The 22735-nt window shown below is 43.4% G+C and overlaps 2 protein-coding genes across 9 annotated transcripts in view; one reads left to right on the top strand and one right to left on the bottom strand.

Moving 5' to 3' along the window:
* Nucleotides 1-22735, top strand: part of CTNNA3 (catenin alpha 3) — a 435224-nt gene that overhangs the window by 151130 nt on the left and 261359 nt on the right. The gene's annotated exons all lie outside the window — the stretch shown is intronic.
* The window catches only part of LRRTM3 (leucine rich repeat transmembrane neuronal 3), an 83803-nt gene that overhangs the window by 42373 nt on the left and 18695 nt on the right, over nt 1-22735 (bottom strand). Inside the window, exon 3 of one of the 5 annotated variants that reach the window (XM_071438376.1) lies at nt 9508-9558. The exons of the other annotated variants lie outside the window; for them this stretch is intronic. Coding sequence (XP_071294477.1) covers nt 9553-9558 — 6 coding nt within the window. The 3' untranslated portion in view covers nt 9508-9552. The remainder of the gene's footprint in view (nt 1-9507; nt 9559-22735) is intronic. 5 annotated transcript variants of the gene reach the window in all.

Here is a 22735-nt window from a genome sequence, read left to right as displayed (position 1 = left end):
GTCAAGATAGCTCAAGGATGCTGATGTAGTTTTCTAAAGTTAACAAACCTGCTGACACTGCTCTATAGAATGTCACTCAATATTATTTCACTTACACAAGATCAAACCCAAAGGGCTCAAGCATTTCACTGTGGCTGTGACAGAGTTAACAGAGGGAAGCTGCTTCCTGCAAAGACTAACAGATACAGACCCCCAAAAGATGAAGCTATGAAAGAAATTTCAGTGCAGTTTTGTCTACAGATATCTCAGTTGTTGCTTTAATTATTTCTTAGAGCTTAAATCACTGATTTTCATCCCCTGTTTAGCAGCAGAGCTCCCCTAACATCAAGGAAACGACCTTAATTCAAACTTGCTGAGAATATTTAAACTTGCTGTGAATTGTTGGAAAGAGTCAGAAATAGTTCTTATTCTAAAGTTGCTTTTTGATTAAAGTCTCTTTTGTCTGGACAGTTCCCCACCTGATGTGTTACAGTACCTTCAACAGAAGTTGTGTTTCTTGACTGTTTTTTTCCCCACCAGGGCGTGCAGAGGTAATGATGTCCATGGGGAAAAGAGGAGTGGAGAGATGCAGCAGCACAGTGGAACAGATCTGATCTGAGGTCTGGACCCAGCTGTGCTGGTGCTGCAGGTGCTGTAATCAGCACAGCTTCTGTCTGATGTGATCTGGAATACATCTTTTGGGATGGGCACCCTGAAACACAGCCAGCAGCTCTTCCATTGCTGGGAGGTTTGCCCCAGGTGCTTTGTGTACTCCAGGTCATCTGCAGGAGCAGTTTGTCTCACAAACATCCCCAGAATCAGTGTCTGACAATTGGCTTGAGCCGATACAGTCTCACTGAGGGAAGAACTGTAATACCTTGAAGTGACTCATGCACCATAATTTAGAGGGTGGCTGCCTACAATTTCCAGGTGCCATCAATCTCCTTGGTAAGATAATTTCCTGCCTTCATATATACGGAGGAGGAAAGGATACACCATGAATTTCTGATGATGGGGATGATACTTAGCCTTTAGATAGTGTTTTCAGCCTTCAAGCAGTGTACAAGTGGGCCTTAATATTCATCATATCCCTCCAAGTCATTAAATGTTAATATTCCCTTTCTATAGAGGGGGAAGTCGAAGGAGAGGAGTTGGCTAACTTTCTCAGGACTTTGGAAAGAGTCATGGGAGTACATTTCAAGCCTGTGCCTATGTTATGTGTCCCTTCTTTCCCTCCAAGGCTCCTGTGTTTGTGTAAAGGCCTTTACCAGCACTGGACAGGATGCAGTGTCAGCCACAGGGGATGCTGACTTACAATAAGCAATGACTGCTCTGGGACATTATTGAGAAATTTGTCAGCTAAGAGTGAAAACTTAGGAGAAATCTTCCTAAAAGGTGCTTAATGTAAACATGAGCTGTTGAAGTGGCTCTGAGAGATGTCAGGTGGTTCTCTAAGAGACACAAAATCTTCAAAAAGCTTTCAGCCACAGCATCCAGTGGTATGACCATGTGGGTGGAATCCTACTTGATTCAATGCTGTTGGTTTTTTCCATTCACTTCAGTGAACTTAAATGAAAATCTTGGAGGTAGCCTTTGTCCATTTTTTATTTTGAAGTACATATTTATTTTATTTCTGTCTGTGTCTGCCATAGCTTCTAGCTTTCATATATCCTGAAACTAAAATACAACTGAAGGCTACAGATGCAGGAGGTTTCTTTTGAAGCAGTGGGGAGTCTGCATGAGGAATCTTCACAGGAGTTGAAAACACTGATATTTGTTTAGAAAACCCTGGTGTCTATCAGAAAGATGTTTTATTCATGGAAGACAACTCATAAAAGGTCAAAAGAATAGGGGAAAGCTTATTTACTCCATTCAGTTAAACAGAGCATTGGCACTGTGGAATGGAAGTGCTGTCTAGTTACACGACCCTTTTTTAATGTGTTGATTTAAAAGTTATATTTTAATCAGCATATTTTCTTTAAAAAAAAGTTCTCATTAACCTCTTTGTTCAATGCAAAAAAGTTAATTATAAGAATGTTTTTAAAATTGGGAAATACTGAATAATATTTTAAGTTTTTTCCCTTTTAGCCTACTTCTAGTCAACTTCTGAAATTTTCAGGGATCTAAAAAAGAGTGAAATTATTTTTGCAACTCAATTTTTTGATCAATTTAGTTTAATTTAATTTCTAAGTGCTTTAATGGCAAGCATTGTAAAAATTCAGTTTTTAAATTTCATGTTCATTTGCTTATCCTGTAGAACTGTCAGTTTTAATGACACAAATTGTGCCACCTTCTATCATTCCAGAATAAAAATCAGATAAAAGATACTGGGCCAGAACAAGCCAAAACAGTTTAAGCAGGTTTTAAACTGGCTAAAAGTGACAGGAAAGGATAGGAAAGGTTAAAAGTGACAAGAGGACGTGCAAGGATCACTGCTGAAGTGCGTGTGGGGAAGAAAGCATTACCAGATGTTTGGTGTTTATGGGAATGTTCATAGAGGTGCTCTCTTAAATTCTGTTCACAGAATTCATAAGAGTTTTGTATTTTTAAGAGCTTTGCCTTCCACTAAATTAGGCCAAAATAGGCTAGTTGGCTGAAAACCAATGAGAAAGGAGACAAATGGACACTTGCACACAGGCATGCTTGGCAAAGCATGATTTCCAAAGGAAATGAGGCTGAAGAGATGGATTACAAGTGGCAGTAACCTTCAGAGCCCAAACACAGCTCTGCCCCTCTAAACGATCTCCCCTTCCCCCTCCTGTTTGGAAGCATTACAGGAGATGTGATAAGTAAATACAAGCTTAATATAGCTGTTTACTAAAGCTCTTGGGGAAAGTCTAGCAAAATATGCTTTCATAAATAAGCCAGAGCTAATTAAGAACCACTTGAAAAGCTAGCACAGGGGAAGGATGCAAGAAAATTACCATGTAACGTGTGTGTGGTTAGCAAAGGCATAATTCCAGCTGAGACCAGGCAGAAATCTGACTGGGAGCTGGATTTATCCATTCTTTCTCATCTTGGGCAGCATCCTATTAAACAAATCATGCCATTAAATGTGATTGAATTACCTGACAATAATAATGGCAGCAGAATAAGACCTTTCCTAAGTAACCTGCAGCTAAAAATCTGATAAATGTCTGATAAAGTTAGAAAGAGGGCTGGTGTGTAATTACAAGGAAGATCAATCTTAATGCATGTGTTTATTTTTCAAGTCCAAAGCAATGAATTGTATGCAAAATAGAAGGGGATGGTGGCTCCCTGTAATGTACTGGGAAATGCTGTACCTGTCCTGAGCTGGCCTTCCTGGGGCACGGCTAGGGAAGGAAGGCAAAGCTCTCTGTGCCAAGGGCTGGCCACACACACCTGGCAGCTCTTGCTGCTGCTCCCATCTGCTGTGGCATTGCCTCTGGGAAGGCACTTGGGTGGGAATCAGCCCCTGGGAGGGCACAGCCCTTGGGAAGGGGTGTGAGCACTGGGTGTGAGCCCTGTGTGTGTATGAGCACTATGTGTGTGTGAGCCCCGTGTGTGTGTGTGTGAGCCCTGTGTGTGTGTGTGAGCACTATGTGTGTGTAGCCCCGTGTGTGTGTGTGTGAGCCCTGTGTGTGTGTGTGAGCATTGTGTGTGAGCCGTGTGTGTGTGTGTGTGTGAGCACTGTGTGTGTGTGTGTGAGCACTGTGTGTGTGTGAGCACTGTGTGTGTGTGAGCGTGTGTGTGAGCACTGTGTGTGTGTGTGAGCATTGTGTGTGTGTGAGCATTGTGTGTGTGTGTGTGTGTGAGCCCTGTGTGTGTGTGTGAGCATTGTGTGTGTGTGTGAGCCCTGTGTGTGTGTGTGTGAGCACTGTGTGTGTGTGAGCCCTGTGTGTGTGTGTGAGCATTGTGTGTGTGTGTGAGCCCTGTGTGTGTGTGAGAGCCCTGTGTGTGTGTGTGAGCATTGTGTGTGTGTGAGCATTGTGTGTGTGTGTGTGTGTGAGCACTGTGTGTGTGTGTGTGAGCCCTGTGTGTGTGTGTGAGCCCTGTGTGTGTGTGTGTGAGCATTGTGTGTGTGTGTGAGCCCTGTGTGTGTGTGAGAGCCCTGTGTGTGTGTGTGTGTGAGCACTGTGTGTGTGTGAGCATTGTGTGTGTGTGTGTGAGCATTGTGTGTGTGTGTGTGAGCACTGTGTGTGTGTGTGTGTGTGTGTGTGTGTGTGAGCCCTGTGTGCTTTGTGTGAGCCCAGCACGTTGAGGCTCAGGGGAGATGCACCTGTCACAAGCAGGGGTGCTTTCAGCATGGTTCTACATTGCATGTGGGGAGAAGGGAACACCTTTGGGGGCTGTGGAGCAGTTTTGTTTGGGGCTCTCAGTGTTTGAAGTCCCAGGGTATGTCAGGCACAGGGAAAAGGCTCTCAGGACATTGTGTCTCTGCTGTTCTCTGTCTGTGTACATTCCATGCACATGGAACACTCCTGGCTGACACTGCTTGCTTTTCTGGCCTGTGAGATCTGTGCCATCACTCTTTGGTTGAGATCTGCTCACAGATTGCCTTAATGTGCAGTTCTGCAAGACCCATTATCATACCTGTCATATCTGTCTCTCTCACCTGTTGGGAGAAGACCCTGAGAACATCTGGAAACAAATGTAAGGAGCTGCTGCAGACACTTTGTCTCTAGCAGAAAACCTTTGTACCCACGGTGCTGTGCAAACACCTCATTTGTCAGTCCCCTTTGGTACACGGGCACACAGCTATTCCCTCCCCCTGACAAAATCCCTCCTGATGGGGCTGCCTTTGCCTCCCCATGGGATGCATTACTCTGGCCCAGCTTGCATCCTAGCAGCCTTCTAAGCAGAGGGAGATCACAGAGCTTGCAGCATATTTCTTAGGGGAGCTGTCCAGCACTGAGACATTGCAAAGTTCGAGCTGCTGGTCAGGTCTAGGGTTTTGATCCAAGAGCTGCTCTGGCTTGCATTTAGGTGTGCTGCTGCTGCTGCTTTAATGTGCAGTGCTTTATTCAGGCCTAGCCTGGCTGCTCCATGGACTGTGCTCTGGGTGGGAAGCCTGCACAGACACAGTGCCCTTCTGTGGGATGTGAGCTTCCAGTGGCAGCTTCTCCTGGAGACTGGGCAGTCTCAGCAGCAGCTGAGCTGGGATTAGCCAGGCCTACCTTTTTCTCCTGGTTTAGGTACAGGAGAGAGACCTGCAGGACTGACAAAGGTCAGTTCTCTGCTTCAGTTTATTTTCTCTATTACATGAAATGGAGTTTAGTTGTAGCCAGACCTATGGCAGTTGGTGTGTGAAGTGAGAATTTAGGTAAGGACTGAGAAGCAGAACTATTCAGTCATTGTAGATAAGACATTTATAATAGTTTTAGTGCCTCATGATATGGGCAAATGGAGAACTGGAGTTTCTTCTCGATACAGGAGAACCCCAAATTGCCTGATTTGCCTAATCCAGGCAAAGAGCAGCTGTTAGGCATTGTAGGATCTACATACATGCACTACAACAAAGGCTGCTCTTCTCAGAGCATTTCTTACACCTTTGGGCTCTGGAAGAGCAACATGGAATGCTGCTGGAATGACCTAAGAACTGTCCAAGTCCCACGGATGAGATGGGCTGTCCTGTACTGCAGGGCCATGTTTGATTCAGACAAATCCTGTCTGTTCACATTTCCTTTAATCAGACTTGTCTAAGTCTCCTGTTCTGGAAATCCATCTGTATTTTCTTTCACAGTTTCGATATTTCTAATCATATTTTATATTCATGTTCTGCAGCTTTTGAATTCCAAAGTGCTGTCAAGTTCCATGATTTCACCAGGACTGCCTAGGTGGCATTTCCAACCAGCTGGTAGCAGAAATAGTACATGGCACAGGGGAGGAAAACTAAACTCATATAATCTGTTGCCTTTACACAATCTGCTTGCTGAATTAATTTCACTGGCAGCAGGTGGAAGGAAGGTGAGAACATCAGAAAGGTTTTGTTAAATGGCAATCCTTAACTGCATTTTCATTGGAAGGATCAGGTTTTGGATCTGCCCATTATGTCTGGAGCCTGTGCTGTATGTTGGGGACATGAGATGCAAGTCTGGTTCCAGTTGCTCTTGGGATTTGAGGGGCTAAAAAGGCAAGGTGATTGTAAGTTTTAGTCCCTTCATGCAAAGGTTGTTTTATACCTCAGAACTCCCTGATGGGGTAGCACTTTTTTTTTAACTTTGACACATGAGGTATCAAAGTGGACTCCACAACTCAGTGCCATGCACATCACTTGTTCTAAATGTTATCCTTTTGTAGCCTCTAGAAGCTAAATACCTTCCAACTATGTGTATTTACACATGACAAAAGGTCACAGTCATCTCTAAACAGCTCTGCATGCCTAAAATACTTGGAACTGTGTGTTCACTCACTGCTGCCCAATTCCATGCCACAGCAGCAGCCTCCTAACTGAGCTGCCTTGGAATACAACTGTGCCATTTCTGTAGAGAAGGATGTGCCTTGAAAAGCTGAATTTATTCCCAGTTAAGGGACCTGCCTGGAATTGGGAATCTGTGTTATCCCTTCACCATGTTTCCTTACCCTGCAGTGAGCAGATAGACTTGATTTATCCTGAAAGGTGCTTCAGCCTGGCCTGTTGTAATTAGCCTTAGGTAGATTTTAAATGAGTTCCATGACATCATATCTGGCTACTTCGGTTTTTCCTGTATTTCTGAGGCATCTTTATTACTCATTGTGCTGAATCTGTGATTTGTAGTTTCTATATTTAGTAGTTTAGAATCTCTCTTTACTGGAATGAGTGTTGATTTCACTGTTTGATCCAGGGGAGAGAAACTTCTAGGGCATTTTGTCATTCCTTGGTCCTGGAACCTCATTGTTCACCTCATCTGCTAATCTGTTGGCAATCCTCCACCTTCCTCTGTATGTATCATTTGTACACATGCAAATCTTTTTTTAAAGCCTGGTTTTCTACTTACACTGACAAATTTGTAATCCATTGCATTGCTTTAGCCTGAGACTACTTTTATATTTTATATTTTTGATAGCCTCATGTCGGAAGTAATAAAGTTGCATAGAACCTCAGATAAACTGTGGGGTTTATTTGTGGCTGGTAAGAAGCTTATGTATTCTCTGCCAACATCTGGCAGCTCAGAAGCTGGGGTGGAACTGACTGGGAGCTGCTCTGAGTGCAGACTGCGCTTGCTCCAGTGCCCAGCACTGTGCTTCTCCACAGGGTCTGTTACACACCAGCCTGTCTTCTCTTCCCTAGGGAGGGGAGGCACTGAGGGCTGAAGAGAAAACTGCAGATGGAGTTTGAAAAAGAACTTTTTGTCACCCAGCCTAATCTTGATTGCAAAGAACTGGATTTTTTCCCCTTGTTTGTTCCCCCCCCACCCCAGTTTGTTAATGTCAAGTGGGAAAATGCTGTGTAGTTTCTATCAGTCTTTTCTGAATGCAACTGCTTCTACACATCATAGGTAACTTTAAAAGAATATTTATTCTAATTTTCTTTTCTCTAGATTATTTTACCTTTTTCTTTCTTTTCTCTAAAATACAGTATCTGCAGCTGAGTGCAGTGTGTTAGCTCACAACAGTTGGGTGAAATAATTCTGCTAGACCTCCTGTGCTTTATAGAAAATATCGTGGAGCCAATATTAATTGCTTATCCAACTTGAAGGTAACTCTGGTCTCTGTTCTTTCCTCCCCCAATTCCATTTTTAATATAATCATTCCCATCAGCATTATTTTCAGGTTTTCTTGATTTTTTCCCTCCTAAATTTAAGTGTGCCGGGCTAATTAGAATGGTGGGGCAGAATTTTAAAGATGCTCCCATTCATCCACAGTTCTACTGAAGTGTAATTAAGTAGCAAAGATTGCAATGTCTCATGCACATAAATTTTAATGACCCGTATCCATAATAGTCATGCACCATGGATTAGGTAGTTTTAATATCTCTAACCCTTATTCTGACCTGTTCTCAGATATTTTTTAAATCCTTCAGGGTGAATCTTAGAGGGGATCATAGAATTTCTGAGATATTTGTTATGGGAATCAGCTTCTCAGAGGGTTGTTTTCTTTGTTAATCAGAATCCCTCTCTCCTTTGCCCGCTGCCTTCCCTGGTGCATTAGAAAACACAGGGAGAGGGACTGATGGCCTCTGGCAGTGGAACAGAGCTCAGGCACTGTCCAATTCCCATGGCAGAACACTGGCAAATCTTCTATTAACTTTCATGGAAGTTATTTCAGAGTGAGACCAGTTTTCCCATTTAAATAGCAGGAAGACTATTTCTTTAGGCTTACAGCTTGAGCTATATGTCCTGTATTAGATTTTATCCAGCATTCCCACTGAAGGCAGTTCTATTTATGTAGTATGCTGCAGGCTCAGGGATTTTTTCTGATTGATGGTTAATCAGCATATTAGCAATAAATACCTCAACATTATGCTGGCTTGCACTGCTTAAACTTAGTATTCATTTAAAATTAAGAAGTCTTATTTCTTTTTGTATGAACCAAAGGCCTGCTTGCATGGCAAATCCAAACCACTTTGCAAACATGTTTCTGAAGTTACTGAGCTCGCCTTTCCCTTGTGCTGGTGGAAGGATTGTGGATTGTGGATTGTGTGGTCTTTGGGCAGCAGGCTGGGTGTGTGCCTGCCCTCCATGCAGACAGGTGCTGCTGCTCTGCTCTCACCTCTGCATGGGAGATTACACTGTGTGCTCATTTACTTCCTAATTGGGCAGAGTGAGAGCAGAGCATTTTTGAGCATGGTAAGTGTGAGTGTGCCCATGCCTGCTCCCGTGTGTGGGTATCCAGCCCCTGGCAGCAGCACAGCCAATTCCAGGCTCCCAGGGGGGCCTTTAGCTGCCAAGAGCTCTGCTGGGAATGCACTGTTTACAGGCACTCCAGGCCTTCTCAGAAGCTCTGGGTTCTGTGAAGCTTAAGATTTGTAAGAATCCTACCTAAGCTGCTTTTTGGCAGAAATTATTGGAATTAACTGTTCTGCTTTATTTTTGTAAATTAGGCCTCTATACATCCTCATTTGCAAAGCTGTTTCCCTGCTTTTCTCTTCATTTCCCACTGAAGAAAACAATGGCTTTGTCCTCAGGGAGAAGGAACAAATGAATTTTTCACTCATCTTAGTCCAATTGTCTCTTTAAACTCAGTGACATTTAAAAAGTTCTCTTTTCTCTAAACGTGCTGCTAGGGTATTCCATGCTGCATGTTAGCCTGGGTAATGAAATGTTGCAGCAAATACATGTTCACTGTGGTTACGTTACATAAAGAAACAGAAAGAAATTATCTTTTCATTTTTCATCAAGTGTGAAAGACACTCTGGGATAAAGCGAGTTTCATACTGAAAAGGCAGAGAGTTCTAACTTTAATTCATGGCTAAGTAATCATGTTAAATGAAGATCAGTCAGCTCAGTGCAAGCTACTTTTGAATAGAACTGGGTTGTTGTAAATCACTTCTGTCTATACTGTCAGGCAGATATTTAAGACTTCACAAGACTTCACTTTCACACCACTAGAAAATTCTACAGTAGTGTAGAAAACTTTTCCACTTACTTCTTCCAACCATGTTTCAAGGATTCAGTGGTACCAGCCATCATTTCAGACCTATGGAGGTCAATAATTTACAGCATTAGTTTTCTTTGCGTCACTAACTTCACCTTTATTTTAATAGGAAATGAAAAGGGGAAGGATATTTCCTGGTGTTTAAGAAATATGGGAAAATACTACTTTTTCTTCTCTTAAGAGTAATCTGATTCCACTTTTCAGTAAAGCAGCTATGTTAGGGACTGTATGTTGACAATCTCAAAAACCACTTTGTTAAATGATCTTCTATAACCTTTTCATTTTTTCTCTGTGAAGCCCAAGAAGCTGGTTTAGATGGGATTAAGACGTGCTATAATTACTTCTATTATTCATCATCCTACAACAGATTGTACTGGAATGCACAAAGTGAAGAATCATCTTTCATGCAAGCCTTGTTTGTAAGTGTTCTGTGCCTGCAGGATAAAGAACTTTCTCTGCTGCCTAATAAATTGTGAGAGTTCTGAGGAGCCCAGGCTAGACTGGAGTGTACTTGAGTAGTGTGGTGTATTCATGGCAACAATGATCCAAGAAAATGCTGGGTATTTCCAGTTATTTCAGTGTTCTTGGCAAATGCAGGTAAGGTAAGAAGCTGTCAGAATTATGGCTCAGGAAATGACCAGAGAAATTCTGCAAAATTGGACTTCCTAAACCTTTCTCTGCAGGGGTGAGCTCTCAGTATTCAGTGGCACATCCATAGGGACACCTCCCACTGTCCCAGCCTGGCCTTGGACAGGATCCTTGCCCCAGGGATCCAGGGATGCCCAGCTGCTCTGGGCACCCTGGGCCTGGGCCTCAGCTCCCTCCCAGGGAAGGATTTCTTCCCAAAGAAGGAGTGGCTTTTGAGCAGCTGAGCAAGGACAAGGGCCTAGAGAATTGCCAAAAGGCAATTCTTGGAACTATTTACTGTCACTGAGAAACACCAAGGAGAAAATTCAAAGATGGCTTGTCTGAGCAGGTGCTGATAATAAATAAATTGCTTATTTACAAACAAGTGAAGATGGCAATTCTGCTTATAAATATATTCTCACTTAATTTTTTGAATGATTACTAATTGATTTGCAGACCTGGAGCTGCTGCCATTTGATTCCTCTTTTCATTCATCACACAGATTAGTTTCTGACCATTTGTATCTCTGAAGCATGTGGTCTTCCAGCCCAAAACCACAAAGACATCCATTTTAGATCTTAGAAGTATGAAGTCTGTTCTGAACATTTATATGAAACAATGAGAAAAAACCCCTGAAAATAGAAAAGTGATGGATTTCTAGAACTTGAACAGCTTTTTTCAAATTGGCTATTTATGGAATACTGATAGCCAAATGTTCTTTGCTGACATCTTGCTAAGCTGTGTCATGTTTCTGGAAGCCTGAGATCTGTCATCCCTGCACACTGCTATGTTGGAACTGCTTATTTGCAGTTGGTAGGACACAGGGCCTCTCTGCCTTGGAGCCTCCTGTGTGGGAAAGAGCTGAGCAGGATGAAGTGCCTGGAAAGCAGCTTGGAAAGGCTGGGACTCCATCAGAACCAGGGGATTGCTGTGGGGGTGGAGGCCTGCCCAGGACCCAGGGTGTTTCTGTCTCTCTAGGTGGAGCTGAGTTCTCTCCAGATGGGGTTTCATACTTCATTTAATCTAATGTTCCCTTGAGGTGCTTGGGCTGAGCCAAGGGAGGGAGCTGATCCAGCCTAGCAGTAACTTGTTAAGAATTTGAAAATGCTCAACAATTACTTCTCTAGTGAATCACAGCCCCGTGTGAAACCCCAAATCCTGCTCAGTGTGCTCAGTACCAGGTCTAGCAAGGGAGAGAGAAAATCAGACAGTTGTCTTCAACAGTCTGTAATTAGGTCAGTCTGAAGTAACTGTGAAGCTGCAGCCTGGAGTGGAAATGATCAGTAAATTCTCCTCCTTGATAAGAGTTTCCCTCTCATTAACTACTCTGCTAATTTTCCTGAAGGCTTTGGGGACAGTACATAAACTTTGGATTGCCTTGTCAGCAGCAGGGCTGCCTGAAGGCTCCGTTCTCTTTCCCTGGAAGTTGCCCTGGTGCCCTGGGCCTCCAGCCCTGCTCCTTCCACCTCTCTGCTCCCTTGCTGACCCCTGCAGCTCCCCTTGTGCTCCTTGGTGCCTGCTCTCAGTGCTGCTGTGGTTTGCAGCCAGAAGGGTTATCAGGAGCCTTGGACAGGAGCTTTGCACTGCAGTTGCTCTGGAAAGCTGACATCGTTAAAAAGGGAACCAAAAGCACAGAGAAATGTGGTTACTTTTTGTTATGTGGTTACTTTTTGTTATGTGGTTATTTTTTGTTAAGCTGAAAATGAAACAACATCAGCTGGATGAAAGGGACCAAGTTATTTGAGAGAGTGGGTAACTGGATAGTTAAGACACTTGGAACACGGTGATAAACTTGAAATCATAGCTCTACCTGCTTTGAAAAGAACAGATTTAATAAAAAACACCACACCAAAGCCACCCAACACACCCCATCTGTCTCTCTCTAGTTGCCTATCACAGGCACAGCCCAGGGCTTAAGAGCTGTTTTTCTAAAAAATGTTTCTGAAACAGTGTCCCAGGGAAAATAGATAAATTATCTGTCTTCATCTTTTCCTGGAACAAAAAGGGCATGGAAACCTCACTGATGCTTTGTCAGACTAAGTACAGATTCCCCCTGGAGAAGGGAATCTTTAGCAGTGCTTACAGGGACATGACAGACCTGAGTGTTACCTGAGGGTGCCCCTTTAAAGTGAGAACTCTGCATCTCCTGGGGGTCTCTGCTGTCCCAGCACAGCTGCTGCTGCTTCCCCTCCCTGAAATGCTCTTCCTTAGCCTGTGTTCTCCAGGCTGGAGGAGACACTCAAATGTGCAGGAGCTCGGTTTCTCCTAAAAGGTCATTTTTTCTATTCTGTTCCCAGCCTTCTGTGTTTTCAGATCAGACAATGGTGTCCTTAGCTCCTGTGGACACAAGTGCTCATAGGAGTTTCAGGAAACACCACTGGTCGTCATTAGCCAGTATAAGTAAGGGCATCACAGTCTGGCACTGCAGCTTTTTCTTCTTTATAACAACTGACAGCACGTTGGAAGGAGACATGAGCCCAACTCTGGATGTGGGAAAACTCTTCACAACAAATCATCTGCTCTGTACTGTAATTGCTGATCTTGCAATGTTGGGAGGGTGGATTGTAACGCCAAATAAATAAAATTTTCATTTGTATTATTGTTTTCAGTATTGATGATCAATAAAATAATTGCTCTGTCTTGATGTTTAATTCCAAATATTAAAAAAAAAGGTTATTATAGTAGTATTATCTGGGTGAGTCATGTGGGAGGACTCAAGTTTCCTGACTGCTCAAGAAGATAGCCAGTTTGGCTTGCATACAGATGTAAAACGTTTTAAAAGAATAAGTTTGTGACTCAGGCCAGGAAAGCATTATCACTCATAAATGTATGGGAAGCTGACAGTAGAGGGGTTGGTAATAAGGAATCAGTTTTAAGAGGCTGTTCTGGAAGATGTGCATGATTTGGGCAATCCTAATTGTGACAAGAAAATGCAGGTTGTGTCTGTGTGCAGAGCTCCTGTCCAGCAGGTTTGTTCTGCAAGCAGGATGGATTTCTATTGCACTGCTGACAGGGAACACATTCCTTGAGCTAATCTTCATATTTCATGGATCCTTGAGTTTGCATTTGTATAATGAGGCAATACAGATCTTGTAAGCATCTTTCTGAGCAAAACTCTCCCTCAGATTTTTTTTTTAACTTAATGGTTTGGCTTTCTCAGACACTCTGAACATGGGGCCCTTTTGGTAGCTGACTAATATCATGATGTCACTAATGTCATTATTCCTTTCTGCTTTAAAGGAAACACTGCATCATTACTTTTTACTTTCTAAGTAATTCTTAAAGCATAAAAAATAGATGGGTTACAATCATGTCATCCCTGGTTTTGAAAGACTCTTGTTTTCACATAGAAATTGCTCCATGTTCTACTCTTGCTTCTCTGAACAGTAATGTTGGGTCACTGAATGTATGTTGGAAAGATCATCTGCTTCTGATTAGGAACAAGTGTCATGTGTTCAAGCTCCTCTGAAGCTGCATTTGGAGCTGCCTCTGCTGTATTTCCCTGAAGCTGATGGGACAAACCAGTGACACCAAGGGAATGTTCTCCCCATGAGCCAGCTGAGGCAGCAACTGGAGCTGCACTAGAGTACTTAGTGAAATGAAAGCACTGCTGCCTTATGAGCTGTGCATTAATGCAGATAGATTAAAAGCCTTCTGAAGATGTTGGCAGAATTCTCATATTGCTAAATGAAATACAAATGAAGGTTTAATTGCTAAATCCAGATCTCTTCTGCATTATAAAGCTTTTTCTTTGCTCTCTTGCTGTTGTAAGGGAAGTACTAGCATAGCATATTAAATTAATGTTTCTGCTGGAAGTCACAGTGGTAGTCTGTAAGTAGATCTGCTCAAAAACTGTCTGCTAGAATTTAATAGAAAAATATTCATAAGCTTTGCAGCAGAAGGTTTAACTGTGAGCTGCCCAACATGCCTGGGCAGGAAATGGATCCCTGCCTGCCTTCAGTGTCCTGAGCAGCCTCTCAGCAGTGGAGGGATTTCTTGTCCCAGGGCTGTGTTTAATGTGAAGGGTGGGCAGGCAGGAAGAGCAGGAGTGTTGGGGTGCCCAGCTGCAGCCTGCTGAGGCCATGGAGAGCCTGCTCACAGGGCATGTGCTCACCCAGGGGCAGTGGTACCCATGGACTGAGGTGTTCTCCAAGGCAGGGCACCCAGTACAGCTTTAGGCATTGAGGGTGTAGCTTTAAAAGCAGCCTAAATCAGTTTGTTCCATTTCCCCTAAGGGTCTGGTTAAGGAAATAGTGATTGAAGTGGAGATGGGGCTGTGAAGGGTTGGTTTTGGAAAGAGTGGCTGTATGACTTGTTTTCTACACTCCTGGTTTTTAGCACAGGTTTAAAGATCCATTTGTAATTTCTTTTTCCTTTGGAGTGTATGCAGGACACACCATGCACTTTTGTTTAGATTTATAAAACTGCAGGGCTTTAGTGAGTCTCTAAGGCTTTTGTGCCTGATCTCGATGAAGGCAGTGCCCTTCCAAAGGAGAAACTGCTGCAAGGAGAGGCAGAGAGCAGCCCCATGCCTGTGTCTCAGTGCAGCACTCAGTGCTGTGTTCACCTGCTCAGCTGCAGTCACCTGCTTCTTCCAGCTCCCTTGTGTCTCCACAAGTGCTTGGATTCCCTCTTCATTGTCCTACTTCTCCACTTACTCCCTGCTCTCTCCCCACACTCTTAACTTCATTCTTCCCTTCCTTTCTGCTCTCAAAGCTCCCAGGGCTGCACAGCTCCCAGGGTTAGAGCTCCCAGGGTTACAGCTCCCAGGGCAGCAGAGACCAGGGTTACAGCTCCCAGGGTTACAGCTCTCAGGGCAGCAGAGACCAGGGTTACAGCTCCCAGGGCTGCACAGCTCCCAGGGTTACAGCTCCCAGGGCTGCACAGCTCTCAGGGTTACAGCTCCCAGGGTTACAGCTCTCAGGGTTACAGCTCTCAGGGTTACAGCTCCCAGGGTTACAGCTCCCAGGGCTGCACAGCTCCCAGGGCTGCACAGCTCCCATGGTTACAGCTCTCAGGGTTGCAGCTCTCAGGGTTACAGCTCCCAGGGTTACAGCTCCCAGGGCTGCACAGCTCCCAGGGCTGCACAGCTCCCAGGGTTACAGCTCCCAGGGTTACAGCTCCCAGGGTTACAGCTCTCAGGGTTACAGCTCTCAGGGTTACAGCTCCCAGGGTTACAGCTCCCAGGGCTGCACAGCTCCCATGGTTACAGCTCCCAGGGTTACAGCTCCCAGGGTTACAGCTCTCAGGGTTACAGCTCCCAGGGCTGCACAGCTCCCATGGTTACAGCTCCCAGGGTTACAGCTCCCAGGGCTGCACAGCTCCCAGGGCTGCACAGCTCTCAGGGTTACAGCTCCCATGGTTACAGCTCCCAGGGTTACAGCTCCCAGGGTTACAGCTCCCATGGTTACAGCTCCCAGGGTTACAGCTCCCAGGGTTACAGCTCCCAGGGTTACAGCTCCCAGGGCTGCACAGCTCTCAGGGTTACAGCTCCCAGGGTTACAGCTCCCAGGGTTACAGCTCCCAGGGTTACAGCTCCCAGGGTTACAGCTCCCAGGGCTGCACAGCTCCCAGGGCTGCAGAGACCAAGGTTACAGCTCCCAGGGTTACAGCTCCCTGGGCTTACACCTCCCTGGGCTTACACCTCCCTGGGCCATGCTGTGCAGGCCTTGTGTGGCTTCATGGGGACACCTTAAGGGGAGAAGGACAAGAGCTGCCCCCTGAATGGGGCACAGGCAGCTTGGCTGTGGAGGAGAGGGGCACTGAGAAGTAGAAGCAGAGCTTCCAAGGGGGCTTTGTAACACGGGGTCCCCCACCTATCTCCTTCTACCTTTGGTGAGCTCCTGCTTTAGCCTCTCTTGGGGTACAGCTCTCATACAGGCTTCCCTTTGCTTGGGGAAAGGGAGAGGTCACAGACCTTCCCTGCCTGGAGATGTTTATCATCCTGTAGACTTTAAAAGGATCTTTGTGTGAGGTGTCTGTCATGGTGTGGAATACCTGGGACTGGGGTAAATCAGGGCTGGAGAGGTTTTGAAGGTAGAGAAACAGTAATGGCAAAAGAAAAACAATGTGTCTATTTTAAACATTAATAGCTTGGATTATTGAACTTGGATTTGTGTAATTACAATGTTCAAGCAGAAAAGTGACACCACTCCAGGAATCAATTTACCTTGGAATAGCACTTGGAGGAAGTTGTTAGTGGAATGGCTGGAGCTCACTTTGTCACAGAACAACGTCAGAAAATGTTCAATTCCAATATTTAAAGAATTACCCATTGGTGCCCAGTTCTGTTAACCTCTGAAAATCCCAGGTGAGACAGGTGGGATTGGAAGCTGGATTTTATTCTTTGTGTGTGCCAATTTTGATTTTACATTTTACAAGTCAGTCTCTCCACGGACATAATTTTAATAGGTTTCTAGATCTTTTAATTAAGAACTAGTTGTAAAGCTCTCCCAGCTGTTATTTGAGTCCTACATAAAGTTTCAATAGCTTTGTGAGGTATGAATTTTCTTTTAAAAGCTCTCCCTAACCCTTTGTCCAGTATAATTGACACAGGATTTGTCCATTTGCCTCCTGCTTTGGTCCTTTCTTGTTTCTCCTGCCTACAATCCCTATTGGATGGATGTTATCTGTGCTGGTCCTTGTGGTCAGAGCTTCATAATAAGACACTGTCATTTGTGCTGTCTTGTGTTCTTTTGATGCTGATGAGGTTCTAAAGTACTAGAATGTATATTATAGTGAGTAGGTTATTATTTTATCTGTGAATTGCTTGGTGAATTATGGCTGGTCCTAGTGAGTTCTTACAGTTTACTATTGCAGTTTATTGTGCACTAAAATGTCAGTTCATTTTTGGTCACATTTTCAGCTGCCTCACTCTTTCATCCATGGAAACCTCCCAGCGATTTTCTGTACTAAAAGTGCACAAGGATCCATCTGGTTTTTGTGCAGTCTCTGTGTTTTCTGTGGGCAGCCCAGCTTGATCCCACAGACTCTGGCAGCCATCCTATCCTGCTCCTGACGAAGTGATGGTGTGTTAAAGGTTCTTGTAGTGTTGCAATTCTGTCTACCTAAAGTCTTCTGTGGCCTGTCAGACTGTGTTTTTTACAGCTAACCTGCCATGGTTTATATTCCTTTCTGCTATGTGCATATGCCATGATCTTTCCTGGTGCTGTTGTTGTTACACCCTCTTCTAAGCTGCCTTTCCAGCACAGTGGCTGCTTTGCTGTTAGCCTTTCAGCAGGGCTCTTTGAGGGGACTGGGATAGGCTCACCTCCTAGTAGCTGTGCTTGCATAACCTTCACATACTTGCCAATACTTCACATTTGAAATTTCATTTATTTTAACAAGCTTTCACTTTTAGTTACATTACCTTTTTAAAATCAATTGGAATTTTTTTAAACTTTTGTCTACTTTAGAGATACTGAATCTTACTGTGTCAGGGTCTCTCTTACAGACTGCCTTTTGGTAGTAATAATATTCTTGATGAGGACCTTGACACTGCTGTGGCTGTGTCACAAGGTGGCTGTTTTTAGTGGGTCCCCTGTTTGTCACTCCCTGAAGTACAATCTACAGATCAGAATTGTCACACAGCATGTCTGAAATAACGAAACCCTACCATTACTGCTGTTTTCCTGTGCTAGCAATCATTCCAGTTTCTCTGCACACAACAGGGTTGCTCTTCTCAAATGAAAAAGATTAGATTGTCAATTGTCCTTAATAATGTATTTTTCCTGTATTTGAGCATGGACATGGAGTTTTGTAGAGATTCTGTGTTTCTTGTTGGTACATTTCACCAAGCTCTGATGTGATTCTAAGATATTTGTGATATGATTTCTTGACATGATTGCTGTACTGACATGAGTTATTGCATTTTAAAAATCCTTTCTCTAGATACTAAAGTACCAATAATTATCTCTTTCCTCCAAGTGTTTGATATTATTCAAAACATACTTACAGGTAGGCATTGTAGTCTAGCCATCTCTTTTTTAACCTTCTCAGCATTTGTATAGAAACACATACATATTTGGTTAGGGGTTTTTTGTCTTCTGCCTCTTTTGGGAAACAGCTTCACCTTTGACTTTGGCCAGTGCATTTTCTACCCATGGGCCTGTAGACAGATGGGGAAAAGGAGACAGAAAGTCTGCCCATGTGTGTCTCTTTCTCTGGGGGTTCTCAGCTTGTTTTGCAAGTGTTGATACTCAGACGAATTTTGCAGTCAGACTGGGGAGTGTCTGTGCTTTATTATGGATTTATGTTATGGGAGTGGGTGACTCCAATGAATTTTGTTTCACTTGGCAGCTTAAATCTGCTCTTGGGTCAGTATTAGTTAATATTTTTTTGTGATGGATTTTGAGCTTAGCTGCAGACACAGAGGCTGAAGACTTGCCCTGAACCTCATAAAAACTTGCCCTGAACCTTGTGAGAAATGCTGTTTGTTGACAGCATTTGATACATTTTTGGTACTGTTTTGGTTTCACTGTAGAAATGCAAGGCAAGTGATACAAGGACAAGTGGGAACTGCTGTGCTTTTTGTGAGGAAAGAGAATGCTTTACTGGCTAGTGAAGGATAAGCCCCAAACAATTAGGATAAAATGTTTCTCCATGCTTCTTTCCTCTGGAGGCTTGTCCAAATCACTTCCCCAAATAATGGTAGCTGTTACTGTCAATAATCTATCATGGAGAGAATAATGCAAGCAAATCTTCAGTCTTGCTTTTGCAGTGGATGCCTAAAGCTGTATAATAAAATGGGATTTTGAGCAACAGCAGATTTTGGACTCCTATGTCAATCACATCCCCTCCTTTCTCTCTCCACCAGATGCTGTTTTACAAGTATGTAACATTTTATGTGCAAGAAGAGAACAGCTGATTTATTACAGAAATGAAAGAATATTAAACCTTCCACAGGGCTGTAAGGACAGCCTTAGCACAAATACACCTGATCTGATAATAGCAGGCAATGAACTCACAATATTCCATATTACGTTAAAATTTCTGTAACCTAGTTGCAAATGGTTTTTCATTTAGATTTTGTTTGCTTAAGTTTATTACAGAAAGTAAAAATAACCCCTTCTGTGATAGCACCTGCAAGATAGATATTGCTCTATTTCTTTGTAAATAAAGGCCTGCATTTTATTACTGTGAAAATTGCTATACTTCTGCCTTTGCACATCAGGCAATTTTCTGAAGCTTTTCCCAATAGGTATGTTGTAATGGCTTGGTATGCTGGAAGGGTAGGCCTTTCCCAAGTACACATCTACACATAATGGAGAACATTAAGAATGAAAGTACATGGAACTGTGAAGGGAAAACAAATATGGACAATGTTCAAACCAGAGCTAAACTTCTAAACCCCTGTTTTGGCCACCTAAAGGGAAATTGCCAATGGAAACCTGAATCTTTAAATAAACCCCTAATAAAGTAGTCATCTAAATTTTACTTCAAGAACATCCATCACCTCATTCAGCTTGATGAAGCAGGACTGTTCATGCCACTAGGATGATACTGTGTCTCATTTGTGGATTTGGATGAGTGGATGACAGTGGAACATTCATCATTTAGGGAAGAGTTTGTTCCCATGAAGGTCAGGGTGGCTGCCAGTCCCTCTCCCCCTCAGCCCCTGTGCCAGTACCACACCTCTGGAACAGCAGGGACAGTGCCCAGGGTTTGGTACCCAGCTGCTGTGTGAGCACACAGGCCTGGGTCTCTTTATGTGGAACAGCATTCCAAAGAAGTTCTGTTTGGATTGTCATGCCAGGAAAACATCTGGGGATACCATTTAATGGTATTTCATTATTGTGGTTAATAAGCAGTGGCTCCTGGGTTTATATGTGTAGGGTGTCTAAGAATATGTTTACTTAGTGTATGTTGTGTATGTTCATCTGTGTTGTATTTATTTGTGGGACAAAGAGGCCATTTTTCTTTTTAGGAAAAAATAGCTCAGATAAGACAGTATTAGTTTTCATAAGACGGTGTTTTAATAAGATAAACAAAAAATGTGACAGATTTCATATGTGTTTTATAACCAAATATTTTACATGTTATTTTTCTTCTCTTTTGTGTATACTCTGGAGGCAGTCATGCATGGATTGTTAGAATAATAAAAATTACTTGAAGTAACTCTGCCTTTATCTGAGCATTTGCTATGCTTGTAAACTTGCATGCTGTTTGTGTCTAGTATTACATGCACTTCCATTTGCCAGCCACAAACAAATAGATTTTAATTTGTGCAATTTACACACTTCTGCATTGTACAACAGTAAGACCCTAATCAAATTTGATTCTACACCCCTTACTGAAGGGTATTTTTAGCATGATAAATCTCAATTTTCATATTCACCTCAGTGCTTTCTGAGGGCAGGTGAAGGAAGTGCTGCTGCCTGTGCTGTGCCTGTGCAGTGACAGCTCTGGGAGAGCCCCACGGCTCAGTCCGTGCGTGTGGCTGGAGGAGCAGCTGGAGCTTTGCACCCTGCAGAGCCTCAGTGCTGTGCAGTTCCAGAAGCATGGCCTGTTGTAAACTAGCACTAAGCAGAGTTAAATCAGAAAACACTAAATGGAGGATAACATCACAGGCACCCCCTGAGCTCGGCATAGAGAGGAATTCCCAACTGCTGCTGGAAGCTCAGCTGTGTTCCCTGGGAGATGGTGCAGCAGATCCTGGACCTACTGCACAAAGCTGCAGTTTATCAGTCTGCTAAATGGCATTTAAGGGGCTGGGGTAAATGGGGAGAGGTAATTACTGCTGCCTTAGGTGCTTTCAAGTAGCAGCAGCCCAGAGAATATTTTCTTTCTAGGGCAGCTCTACCCCAACAGCTCATCAGTGCTGTCTGCCAGGTAAAGGAGAGCACATTGACAGAATTTATTGGGCTCAGACAGCCTTTGCTAGCGTTCATCATAAGAGGCTGTTTGGGAAGCTAAACATTGCTGAAGTGAAAGGGGAGCTACTCTTCTGTGGTAGGAACTGTCTGGAGACAGAAAACAGAGAAGGAATGAGGTGTCAATTTTCCACATGGCAAAAGGTTAACAGCAGGGAGCCCTCAGGTATTCAGGGTAGATTCATATGCTGCAAGTTGAAGTCTCTGGGAAAGGGAAAATGGCAAAATGTGCAGGTAATATAAATTGTTTGGGTCAGTCAGGTCTAGGAATGCAAGCAGGACCTTCCAGAACTCTGCAAAGCTACGAGAACGAGCAAGAGTTTACCAAGCAGAATCAATTCACAAATGTGAAGTATTCCCTGTTGGCAATGATAGGAATGATTTTGATGCCAGACCTCTGCTGTTAGTATTTAACAAAGTGTTACCAGTGAAAAAAGACTATGTTGTGTCCTTCTGGACACAGTTCAAAAGGCTTGTTAAGAGTACATTAATAATGCCTTTGTGTAAATATTTTGCCTTTTATTCTTGAGTTTGTGGTCAATTCTAATTATCTATTACCAAGGAAGATTAGTTGAAAGGGAAATGGTTTGGAGTTTGCTGAGGAAAATGTTTAGGAGCAGTGGATTCAAGGGACAGGGAATTGATTTTAAAATGGCTTATTAAAATATTTTCATTCACAGTCCATAATTCATCTGTAGAACTTGCTGCCAGACCTCAATGATGGTAAGGTTTTAGTGGAAATTTTGTATAAAAAGATTTCATTTCTATGTGTATAATGAGAACACTTACAGGTGTGTTATTTGAAGTATAGTACTTGATCCACATTCCTGCATGGCTGTGTTAAGGGCTAAGACATCATTTTCTAACTATCATAAGCTTTTTTCTTCTGGGTTTTTGTTGTTTTTCTTTTTTTTTTGGTATGTGTTTGTTTGTACTTGTTATACACAGGTTGCACCCAGTCAGAAAGCCTGCTAGGCATGTCTGATATGACATTTCCTACTGTGATTGTGATATCCTTGGTTCAGGAGAGAGCACAAACAGTTCAATGCTCTGTGTATGAATTGCTTCCTTTGTGAGGTGTTGCTGTTGTCTGTGCTGATGCAAATACATCCTCACAGTCAAGGTAGGTTATTGTATTGTGTATCATCACAATCTGAGCTTTTTAAACAGAGGCACAATGGAATGAAAACAGTTTTCCTGTTGGCATCTGTTCTGGTTTGATTCTGAGTTTCTCCAGGGCCACCTCTCATCCTTTGCGATGCAGAAGTTGATCAGAATTTTCAGCCTGTAAAACACAGGGAGGTTTATACCTCCCCATCCTGGGGAAAAGCAGCCTTTGGCAGTTTGGCCCCATGTGGGAATGTAGAACTCTCCTGAGCTGCTGCTGCTCTGGAGGATGTGGGGTAGCACATTCCTAGGTGTGCTCCAGTTTTGGACACATCTTTCATTTCCACATGTGTCATTGGTGGTGATGTGCTCATTACCAGGTGGGCACTGCTTGTTTTCATTTCAGCTGGATTTCAGCACTTTATCATGGACAGGCGTGGCCAGTGCTGCCTCCTGGTGCTGATACAAACACTGGGATAAAAATGGGCTTTTTTTAAGGCTGGGGTCTTTTCGAATGAATAGCACAGCATCAATATGCTTTTGCTAAGTCATCTTGGGAAGGACAAATATGGTTAAGCAATGGAACAGAATTTTGTCTGGCACTGTGAATACAA

This window comes from Agelaius tricolor, unplaced genomic scaffold (assembly GCF_023055355.1).
Source record: "Agelaius tricolor isolate 1412-34295 unplaced genomic scaffold, bAgeTri1.0.p SCAF_13, whole genome shotgun sequence".
Taxonomy (NCBI): domain Eukaryota; kingdom Metazoa; phylum Chordata; class Aves; order Passeriformes; family Icteridae; genus Agelaius; species Agelaius tricolor.
This window is presented reverse-complemented; position numbering and strand designations above follow the sequence as displayed.